General features: G+C 47.7%; 1 protein-coding gene across 1 annotated transcript in view; it reads right to left on the bottom strand.

Annotated features, from left to right (window-relative positions):
* Positions 1 to 11,753, bottom strand: part of LOC107298859 (sterile alpha motif domain-containing protein 11-like) — a gene marked incomplete at its 3' end in the record, with an annotated part of 35,560 nt that overhangs the window by 7,907 nt on the left and 15,900 nt on the right. The window contains exons 3-4 of the mRNA XM_015828224.1: positions 5,345 to 5,437; positions 602 to 766 (exon numbers count right to left, since the gene is read on the bottom strand). Of these exons, the coding sequence (XP_015683710.1) occupies positions 602 to 766; positions 5,345 to 5,437 (258 nt within the window). The remainder of the gene's footprint in view (positions 1 to 601; positions 767 to 5,344; positions 5,438 to 11,753) is intronic.

Raw genomic sequence — 11,753 nt, 5'->3', positions numbered from 1 at the left:
GGGGAACTATGGCCCCCTCATGACTCGTGGACTTCAACTCCCAGAATTCTTCAGCCAGCATGGGGAAATATGCCTCCCTCATGACTCGTGGACTTCAACTCCCAGAATTCCTCAGCCAGCATGGGGAACTATGGCCCCCTCATGACTCGTGGACTTCAACTCCCAGAATTCCTGAGCCAGCATGGGGGAACTATGGCCCCCTCATGACATGTGGACTTCAACTCCCAGAATTCCTCAGCCAGCATGGGGAACTATGGCCCCCTCATGACGTGGACTTCAACTCCCAGAATTCCTCAGCCAGCATGGGGGAACTATGGACCCCTCATGACTCGTGGACTTCAACTCCCAGAATTCCTCAGCCAGCCATGCTGAGGGGAAAGGGAGACGTTTCCAAGCTGAGCCATGCTGGCTGAGGAATTCTGGGAGTTGAAGTCCACGAGTCATAAAAGAGCCAAGGTTGCCTACCCCTGGGCTAGACCTTACCCAATTCTTGCAACTGTTTTTTGTATCTGTTTTAGCCTCCATCCCCCTAATCATCTCTGCACCCTTTCCAGAGTCTCCAGATGTGTGGACTTCAATTCCCAGAATTCCCCATCCTCACCACTGTGACTCGGGACGGATATCCCGCCGGCCAACTGGTAGAGACGCTGCTGCTGCTGCTCCTCAAAAGTACTGTGTTCGTTGAGGGCGGACATCAAGCGCCGGTAATCTTCCTCCGGAGTCATCTGGGTCACCGGGCCCTCCAACAGGGGCGTGTGGGAGTTTTCTGTGGGGCAGAAAGGCCAGAAAATGGAAGGGTGAGTAGTAAGAAAGAAGTTGGGCCTTGCAAATCTAACACAGTTTCCCACGCTGCCAAGTTAAGTTTCCAGTCCTCATGATTCTGAATATAGAAGTTGAAAATGATTTGGCACCCAATTAGTCCTCATTTTAAGGAGTGTCAAATCCCCTACCAACTTGAATCTAGCCTATTTTAGCTTGCAAAGCAGCAAAAGGGCAGCTGAATTTAACTATTTCTGCATATATTTTTTCTAGGAAGGACTTTTTGTCCAGGGTTCTGCGCCTTCTTTCCACTCTCCCTAAAACGGTTGCTAAACAGAGAATTAAGCAAGAGCCGGTTTAAATGTCTCTTTACAAAAACTAAAATTGTTTGTGGGCGTTGGAAGATGCTAGCTGGAGGCAGCCTCGTTGGTTTTTCTCTCTCATTCCTTGTTTTTAATTCACGCTACTTATACATCACTTTTGTATGAAATGTTTAACTACCGTTTGGTATCAGAGAGAGGCACAACTTGATGGACAAATGCAGGCGGCAGGAGAGATGAATTCATTTACAGCCACAAACTATCATTGTCAAGCATTCGAAGGCTGTTTTGAAGCACAGCCTTAGTGCTTCCCATCTCTCTCAACTTACAACCAGAATCGGGACTAGAATTTCCGTTGCTAAGCAAGGCAGGACCGAGCTGACTGTTAATCTGATTTTTAAAAGCCAAGAAAATCCTTGTTCGTCGATGGATGAGAGACCACAAGGAGACTCGGCGTGAAAGGATGGGAAGAAAGAAGACCCACCACGAAAAAATGAAGAGATATACACCTTGATTTTTAAGTGGAACTGCTCTCTTAAAACTCACTTTTTCTTGCATTGCCCAACAAATGGAATTTTCCCCTTTTCTAGCCCACCTGCTCTCCAGCATGGAGACCCCCTTCATTGGGGAGGAGAGAAGCAGAGAAGAGACGCCGCTCAGCTCATGCAACCCACCCCTCATCCCAGGGAAGGAAGCAGCCTTGTCTAGACTTTTCGAACTCAACCCCCCCACCCCCCAGGCTTCCTGCTGCCAATACCCCCTGCCATTGACTGACATGCCCGCCCACGTTCAGCGGGGCCGACGGCCTTCCCAGGAGAGAACTCCGCCGCCGGATTGCAGCAACTGTCTGTCATCCCCTTCCTGACACGTGTGCACACCTCTCTGTGTGTGCGTGCAAGTGTGCAGGAGAGGAAGGGAAAAAAAAACACCTCCATTTCAAGAGCACAATCATTTAGATCCTCTTCCTCTCCGCTAATAAGCTAGAGGTTGCAGGAAATGGGAAATGAGAGAGAGAGAGAGAGACAGAGACAGAGAAAGAAAAAGAGACAGAGACAGAAAGAGAAAGAGAAAGAGAAAAAGAGAGAAAGTGAGAAAAAGAGAGAGACAGAAAGGGAAAGAGAGAAAGAGACATAAACAGAGAGAAAATGAGAGAGAGAGAGAGAGAGAGAGAGAGAGAGAGAAAGGGAAAGAGAGAGAGATAGAAAGGGAAAGGGAAAGAAAAAGAAAGACAGAGAAAACGAGACAGAAAGAGAGACAGAAAGAAAAAGAGACAGAGACAGAAAGAAAAAGAGAAAGAAAGAGTGAGAAAAAGAGAGACAGAGAGAAAGGGAAAGAGACATAAACAGAAAGAAAAAATGAGAGAGAGAGGGAAAAAGAGAAAAAGAGAGACAAAAAGAGAGATAGAAAGAGACAGAGACATAGAGAAAATGAGAGAGACAGAAAGAGAAAGAGACAGAGAGAAAGAGAGAGACAGAGAAAGAAAAAGAGGGGGGGCTACGACGTTGCGACCGTCGTAAAGGTGAGTCAGTTGTCAAGCACCCGAATGCAAATTGCGGGACCGTGGGGATACTACAACCGGTCGCTAAGTGTGAAAAACGGTCCGAAGTCACTTTTTTCAGTGCCGTTGTAAATTCGAACGGTCCCCTAAACAAAAGCGTTGAAAGATAAGGACCTGCTTTTTTTAGGGACCCCAAATTCAATCAGGCTGACTCCAATCGATCCGAATGCGCAAAACAAATGGGATTGATTTCCTCACAATTGATTCAAGAGCGGAATCCGGCTAAATTCACCTACTTCCAGCAAAAACGTTCGATTTAAAAAAAACAAAAAACGAGATTGAGTGCAATAAGGATGCTGCTGCAGATGGAAAGGAAGGATTAAAATTAGAAAAAAAAATATCTTTATGGGCCACTATTTAAGGAACGCAGATAAGGTTGTGTGTCCAGCCACAGTTCCTGAAGGAAATCGGATGTAGAGCTTCTCTGTTCCAAGGCAGTGTATCCCAGTATTATTAGATGCACACAGGAAAAAGTTTAGAACTTCAGAAACACCAGCCAGCCCCCAAAATTGAGAATTTCACCCCATTTGCTTCTCCGTCAATGATCTGGCCTGTGGGCGGAGCCTTTGTAGATTATTCTGTGACATCACAGCAGCTCGACCAATGGCTGAATAGAGAAGATAAACTGGCATGCAAGAAGTCAAATGGCTGCATTCGGACAATGCAATAAGCTTCGATCATCTGGGTTAATTGGTGGCTTGGAGAACAAGATACTGTGCAAACCCAGAAAATGTGTTATTTTAGTAGCCAGCTTTAGCATACTAGGTGAAAAGGGGTTTAGACCCCCAAAAGGGACTCATCTGAACTAGGGGAGAATTCCCCAAATCTTTTTTTTTTCCGCTTAAACTGCAAAGCCAGCTAAGGTAAGGCGATGTAAGTTATCCAGGTTGCGTCGCCTTTGTTTTTATCCCGGTGTTAATTTATCGTTCTGTGTGTTTTATTTGCGAAGCCTCGCTCCCCAAGAAGTCGGGAGGCGTAAACATTTAATCAACCAATCGATAAAAATAAAATAATTAAGCTGGCGGGGGGGGACGAGGGGGACAGGCAAGGTGATTGATCACAACTACAATTGGGAAGTTGAGGAAGGGGAGGGGGGTGGATGAACGGCTTTCGTTGTGTGTGTGTGTGTGTGTGTGTGTGTGTGGAAACGCCGTGGCATTGATCCCAAAGCGATAGATGGCCGGGTTTCATGGAAGTCTGATTAAAGCTCAGCTTCTCCCGCAAGATAGATTAAACCGCTATCACCTTGATTAATTTTTCAGAGGATGCAGCGGGAGCCTGGAGCGTGTGTCTGTCTCTGTGTGTGTGTGTGTGTGTGCACGCACACAGAAAGGAGGGGAAGTGGGGGGGGGGGGGAAAAGGAGAATTAGGAAAGAAAATATCCAAGAATTGCCATCTGGAAAAAGCAAAGCAAAAAGCAGCAAATCAAAATTGTAGAAACAGGTTTCGAAAGAGCTTAAGTCCTCCTTGGATAAACCAGCATTATCAGCATGCTGGGAGGGACCCCTGACAGGTGTCTAATTACAAGTGGAAAGAGGAAAAGAAGGAAGATAGTTTAAAAGGGGGGGGGGTCAGGCCCCCTACTCATTTGGAGAAGCCCTTTAAAGTGCAGGGGGGTGTCTTTAAGCTCCTTTGGGGAGCTATTCAAAGTGCTGGGGAGACGGGAGTCGCTTTAAAGTGTAAAAAACGAAGCGAAAATGCTGATTTAGGTCACCCTGGAATTTCCGATACAATTTTATCAATAAGGGCTACGTGGCTAGGCTAGTTTCCCCCCACACACACACCCCTAATTTAGGGAGGTTATAAGAGACAGATCTTGCTTGCTTTCCAAGTCGATCCTTCGGCGTTTTTCTGAGTGTGTCTCTAGCAATCGAAGTGGAATTGCAGCTTGACTCGCTGACGGGAGCGTTCTGCGTGCACGCAAGGCTCAAATTTCCCCTCCCGGGATCTGCCCCATAAAATGGAAGGTGGAGGGACAGGAAGCTTGGCTTGCGGTAGCCAAGGCCACCAAGAGCTCTGTGGCACCTGGAAGTCCACACACACATCGGCAGTGCCCTTGTGACAAGTTGCCACCCTGGGACCTGACTTGAATCTCCAACCGTTTTTATGACGCTTGCAAAGCAAACCACGTGGCCGTTTAACGAGCCACACGGTCGCCAAACGAATCGGGCATGCCCAATGGATGTTTCTCTGCTGTAAATTTGAACCCGTTGCCACTCGAAATGCGACTAGGCAGGGGGAAGGTAATGATTTACGACGGTGGGAAGCGCCACACGGTCTTTCTGAGGCTGTCCTCACTTGGAACGGTCGTTAAGCGAGGACTACCTGTAACTTTGCTGATTGGGGTGGAGGGCTTAAGAGGCAGGAAGGGGAGGAGAAAACAAGCAGAAGGGTTCAGGGCACAACATTTTAGCTAAAGAGGAAGAGGGAGGGATGACTTGTTTGGAAAATACTCCAGACGTTTGTTAACTGATAATAACTTTGGATAAAGGGTGGAAACTAGGCCGCACGGAGGCCCGGCACCTCAACTGCTCTGGGTTGGCCCGATTAAAATTCAGAATAATTGTGAAAATAAATCTATAAACGAGGTTCTCAAAGACAGGAGCCCGGAAACCCTTCCTTCAAAAAAAAACCAAAAAAAAAAAAACAGCAGACGCAACTCCACCCATCACCCAGCAGAAATTGCAAGAGGTTTTTCTGTTCTCACCTTTGGGAGATTCGCTTCGAGATTTCTTGCTCTCCAAAAGACAGTCGCCGTTGCTGCCGGACACACAGACTTTCCTTTTGCCTAGAACTTCATCTAGAAAGAGGATGGAACGGAAAGAGGAAGAGGAGAGAAGAGAGAAGAGAGAAGAGAGAAGAGAGAAGAGAGAAGAGAGAAGAGAGAAGAGAAGAGAAGAGAAGAGAAGAGAAGAGAAGAGGAGAAAGAGAGAAGAGAGAGAGAGAGAGAGGAAAAGAGAGGGAAGGAAGCAAGGAAAAAGAAAGGAGGGGAGAAGGGAGGGAAGGAGGGAGGAAAAGAGGGAAGGGAAAGGAGAGGGGAGGGAAAGAGGGAGGGAGGGAAAGAGGGAGGGAGGGAGGGAGGAAGGGAGAGGGAAGTGGAAGAAAGCAAGGAAGCAAGGAAAAAAAGGAGGGAGGGAGGGAGGGAGGGAAAGAGGGAAGAGAAAGGAAGGGTAGGGCAGAGAGGGAGGGAGGAAGGAAGGGTGTGAGAGGGAAGGAAAAAGAAGGGGAGGGGAGAAGAAGAGAAGAGAAGAGAAGAGAAGAGAAAAAAAATCAGCTGGAAATTCACAATTATGCACATGGTCCCCCACTGCCTCCCCCCATCACAATCTGTGAGCCTTTTCAGACTGGTAAACACACACACACACACACACACACACAAATACAGACCACAATCCAGCTGAGGAAAGCTGGGGGGGGGAGTCTTGTTGCTGTGAGCCTTCGCCTCCGTTTCTCCAGCCCCGCACCAGCCACCCTCCCGCACAAGCGCTGCTGATCGATGCCAGGGGCTCCCAGCCATAAATTTGCAAAATCTACTTTATTTTCTTACTTAACTGCATCATTTGATCGGCTCCCTTGCGTTTCCCAGAGGCTTCCTGTGCCCTGATGTGAAACAGCCGGGGTCTGGGTGTGGGGGGGGGAAGCCTGGAATGGTGGGGGGGGGGAAGACGGTGGGATAAAGGGAGCAGAAAGGGGAACCTCCTCCCCTCCACTCTAATTGTGTTCAACCCACCTTTTGTTTGTGTGGGGGGGTCTCAAACCCCTTCAAATCTACACATTGCCCTGTCCTGCCAGCCAGTGCAAAATATATATAATACACAATTACACAACCACAGCAGCCCCTCGCTCCCTCCCCCATCCCCTTCTTCTCCCACGCACATAAAAAAAAGAAAAATCAATATTCTTCCATAATAATGCCGGGGTGGGAATTGAAAGCACGTCGAATAAGAACAGGCGGAAAGACTGCGTCCTTGTAGGCATCTAAGCCTCTTCTCATCCAGAGACTCTTCCCCCCCCCCTCTTCCCTCCCCCAGCAAAAGCTTCTGCAAAACAAGCAGTAGGCGTGCAAACTTGGGACCCTCTCAATCCTGCCAAGGTTCTAGTCCTCAAGGTTCCCGTAACGAGAGACACCCCTGGGATAAATGAGCTTGTGGGGTTTTTTTAAGAGCCGCGTTAGACGCTGGAGACGTTTCCTCGCCTCGCCAACACAACTGTGCAAGGAAGCTGTGTGCAACGAGAGAGAATTTTTAAAAGATGCAAATCAGGTTATTTTAAAAAAAAATTTTCCTTCCCCCATCTGCCTCGTTTAATCAGCGTGCAAAGTTAGAGGTTATGGAATTTAAGTGGGCCTGGCGTGGGCTTTATTTATTTTAATTCGGCGTAGATTTCGGGATGGGGGTTTTAAATAGAAAACCCACCGCCCGGTTTGTCTACCGTCGGTGGCGCCCTCGGTGTTTCAATTTGGGAGGGGGGGTTTTGGCCCCAAAGACAACGGCACCCAGAACGGAGGGGAAAGAGCCCCTTGGCTCTGGCTGCCGAGGAGGATGGGCGCTGTGGTCCGAGGCATTGAAAGATCGGAGGCCGTCAATGAAAGAACCAATGGGATTCGGCCGTTTGTTTCTGGCTCCTAGCCAAAACCCCCTACTGGGTGCAGTGGATCCATTTAACAAGGTGGTCTTCATTTCACCCCCACTGCAAAAAGGAAAAAAGGATTTAAAAGCAGGCACGCTCCAGGATTGGACGCTTGGAAGAGTTTTCCTCAAATGAAATGAATTATCAATGAAATAGTTACTATCAAAAACGAATTTAAAGCGACCCACCATTGCAGCATAGCACCTCAACCCTTCCAGGTCCCAAAAATACATGGAAGTTTCTTTCTAATTCTTAGATTCATCCTTTTTTAAAAAATAAATAAAATAAAAAATACATCCTTCTCTTTTTTTTCTCTAACCTTGTCTAACAAATGCTTAAGGCTTGGGGAACTACCGTATTTTCCCCAAAATAAGACCCAACTGGAAAATAAGGAGAAACTTCCTGACCGTGAGAACAATTAACCAGTGGAACAACCTGCCTCCAGAAGTTGTGAAGAAGAGACTAGACAGCCATTTGTCTGAAATGGTATAGGGTTTCCTGCCTGAGCAGGGGGTTGGACTAGATGACCTCCAAGGTATTCTATTCTATTCTATTCTATTCTATTCTATTCTATTCTATTCTATTCTATTCTATTCTATTCTATTCTATTCTATTCTATGATACAGCATTTAGTATTGTATTTCTCCCAAAATAAGACCTAACTGGAAAAATAAACCCTCATGTGTCTTATGGAGCAAAAATTCATATAAGACCCGGTCTTATTTTCGGGGAAATACGGTATGGCCCTTTTATGATGGGTGGACTTCAATTCCCAGAATTCCTCATTCCGGGAGTTGAAGTCCACCAGTCATCAAGGGGCCGTGGTTCCCCCACCCCTGAACTACACCGTTCATAAAATCTGGCAAATCTCTACGAAAAGGAACCACGTTGGCTCCCCACGCAGCCCGCACGGTGCCAGCTCTCCAGACGTTCCCCCATCTTCGCCCTCTTCATCCCCTCTGCGGGTCAGAGTGCGAATCCTACGCCAGGCATGGCCGGGACAAAGCCATCACGTCATGGTCTCGCACCTTGCCGCCAAGAGACCGCCGATGCCCAGGAGTGGCACCCTCGGTGCCCCTGTAATCAGGGGGCTGCACCCCCCACCCCAGCCCGTGTCGGCCTTTGACAGCCAGACTTAATTCCTCTTTTTTATCCCCTTAATCTGTCATCTTTAACAGGCAGGGGAAGTGCCAAGTGGCGTGCTGGTAGCCCCAGTCCCGATCAATCTCCACATTACGGCTGACAGAATGGTGCTAATAACTTATTGATCGCCTGTTCGCCAAGCCCTGCCGGGGCCGAAGAGGCTGCCATTGATTGGCTGAGGAGGGGAGGGAGAGCCGCTCAGCTCCGCGCGGAGAGGAAAGGATTCGAACAGTGTCCTTCCCCAGGAGCGACGGAAAGAGGGGAGGGGGCGCATCGGAGAAGAAAACGCAGGACAAATGACTGTGGAGGAAGGGCGACAACGGGGAGGAAAGAAAGCATAAATGCAATGAATGCGTGGGAAAAGCAGGTCTTTGAGATGGAAAAGTCACCACAAGGTGACCTTCTTCCTTTTTTTTTTTTTCAGGAGGGGGAGGAGAAAAATCTTGCAATTGTTTCTCCCCCACCCTTAGGGATTTGTATTGAAATGGTCTCCCGCCTGAGATCCAAGGGGGTCTCTAACCTTTTTAGCTTTCCGGAAGGATGCGGAAGATCTGGCTGTTCCCCGCCAAGCATTGAGCTACAATTGGGGGTTAAAAGCTGGGAGGCTGTTTGGTCTGGGGGGGCTGAGTGGGTGGGAAGGGCTAACGGTGTTTTTATCTCTCCTTTGATTGACGGCTGCAAGCTGTCTAGAATCACGGAATTTGATGGATGGTCATATAAGGCTTGTAAATGGCTGGGTAAACAGATACAGGAAGAGAGGGAGGGAGGGAAGAACAGGCGGATGGATGGAGGGAGGGAGGGACAGATAGAACGGGGAGGGAGGGAGAGATGGATGGATGGATGGATGGATGGATGGATGGAGGGAAGGAGGGAGGGACGAACAGGCAGATGGATGGATGGAGGGACAGACGGACCAACGGTTGGCGGGAGGGGCAGACGGATTGAGGGAGGGAGGGACGAACGGATGGATGAATGGACAGAAGGATGGAGGGATGGACAAACAGGCAGAAGGAGGGAGGGAGAGATGGACGAAGAGAGGGAGGGACGAACGGGTGGACGAAGGGAGGGAGGGAAATCCTGGCCTGCCATTGTGGTCGTACCTTGGGTTGGCGGGGGGGGGGGGGAGAATGTCTATTTTTTTCCCCTTCCATAAACTATTTAACTAAATTATCCCGAGTCTCCTTCTGCTGTTAAAATAACTCGGCTCTTCTGCTGGTTCAGAAAACTTTTTTTTTTTTTTTTTTTTAAAAATCAAAATCAAAAGGGAAGTGCTTTCAGCCTTGTTTCTTGGGGGTCTTCTCTGCCTGGATGGGTCACCCGAGAAAGGGGGAAAACGTGAAATAAAAGAAGCGCTCTGGAAACAGGAGAGGGAAACAGAAGAACGTGGTGGGGAGGTCGCCATACCCCGTTCTTAATTAGTTGGGCATTTTCTGACCCCCCAATACAGGACGTTCAATTAGTTCCCCAATGAGAGGAGCAGCCCAGCGTGATGGGAGCAAGACGCTGCCCCGGCAGGCCCAATTATCGGGGAACCAGCAGGGACCCCCAGTTAATTTATAAGCTGCAGCTGCATCACACGATTTAACTCCTGCACCCCGGCTCCCCTCAAGTTGCCTCTTTGCAAACCCCCACAAACACACGTGCCCTCCCCCCCAAAAATGGGGAATGGAACTGAAAAGGGAAAGGGGGGGGAGAGAAATCTGCGAGGTTTGGGTACCCCTCAAACCGTCCTCTTTTAATCCTCCAGGCAGAGCAGAATCTAAATCAGCCCCCAAAGGAAGATCTGGCACTCCAAACACACAAATCTATAACGCATCGATCCCTTTACATTTGCACAAGGCCTAGAACAGGGGAAGGCAATCTTTGGGCTGACGCAGGCGGTGCACGTTCCGGCCTTTTTTTAAAAAATAAATAAATAAAAATAAATAAATAAAAAGGAAGGATTTAGCTTCCAAAGGCCAATGTGAGCAGATGTCCATCAAGAGAGGGCAAAGTATACCCTGGGGGGCTTTTGGACGGCTGTACAAAATGAAGCAGAAGAGTTAAGACTCAGGGGAACTTGGCCTAACTAATATGCTTTTTTTAAATTAAAAAAAAAAAAATAGGAAAAGGAAATTGCAAGGTTGAATTTCCGGGGTTTGGGTTTGAAATCTCGGTGGTGGAAGGCTCTTGAGAACTGCAGAGAGGAAATCAAAGATGCATCTTTAAAAAAAGACCCAACTTAGAACATAGAGTAACAGAGTTGGAAGGGACCTTGGAGGTCCTCTAGTCTGACCCCCTGCTCCAGCAGGAAAACCTATACAGGAAGCCCTCGACTTACAACAGTTCAAAATTACACAGGCACTGAAAAAAGTGACTTATGGCCATTTTTCACGCTTACGACCGTTTGCAGCATCCCCAGGGCCACGTGATCAAAATTCAGACACTTAGCAACCGACTCATATTTATGACGGTTGCAATGTTTCTGGGGGTCATGTGATCCCCTTTTTTTGACCTTCCAACAAGCAAAGTCAATGGGGAAGCCGGATTCACTTAACAACCATGTTACCAACTCCCCAACTGAGTAACTGTGGCGAAAAAGGTAGTAAAATGGGGCACTTAACTGTCTCGCTTAACGACATAAATTTTGGGATCAACGGTGGTCATAAGGGGAGGACTACCTGTAGCATTTGGACAAGTGGCTGTCCAATCTCTTCTTGAAAAGCTCCAATTGATTGGACACCAACAACTTCCAGAAGGAAATTTGGACTTAAATGCGCCTATAAACATCCTCTTGAGAAAACTAAAATCCAGAAAGCACAATTTGACTGACGGAGATTCCTATTTTTATTATATCTAGCCAACCCCCATAATAAGTGATCACCCAAATTTATGGGTAAAAGTTTTTTTCCAGACAGCACTGAAAGAAGAGACAGACCGGGAGGGGGGGATTATTTTATGCTAGCTGGAAATACTTTACAGGCCATAAATCATCCTTTCCCAGGTTGACGTAACTCTGAATGGTTGTTAAAGGAGGACCTGTCGCAAGTCGAGGACTAACTATATTTAGCAATTTTGTAGTGGATGGAACAGAAAGATCCACATTAGCAACTTTAGAAGGGGTGCTCAATTCCGAGGTTTTCTTCCCTGTACCCCCAAGTCACCGCCAGTAGCTTGCTTCTCGAGTGAATTTACCTAACCGGATAGAAAAAATGGGATTTGTTGACCCAGACGCGCGAAAGCCTCTCAGGTGCCACCCTGGCGTTCATCCCTTTGTGTGTTGCTCTCAATTAAGATTAGCCACAGCCTTATCCCTGCCTGCCAAGACTATTTCTTTACATCCCATCATCTTACAGGGAATTATT

Source organism: Protobothrops mucrosquamatus, unplaced genomic scaffold (assembly GCF_001527695.2).
Source record: "Protobothrops mucrosquamatus isolate PMUCROS unplaced genomic scaffold, P.Mucros_1.0 scaffold4339, whole genome shotgun sequence".
NCBI classification, from domain to species: domain Eukaryota; kingdom Metazoa; phylum Chordata; class Lepidosauria; order Squamata; family Viperidae; genus Protobothrops; species Protobothrops mucrosquamatus.
This window is presented reverse-complemented; position numbering and strand designations above follow the sequence as displayed.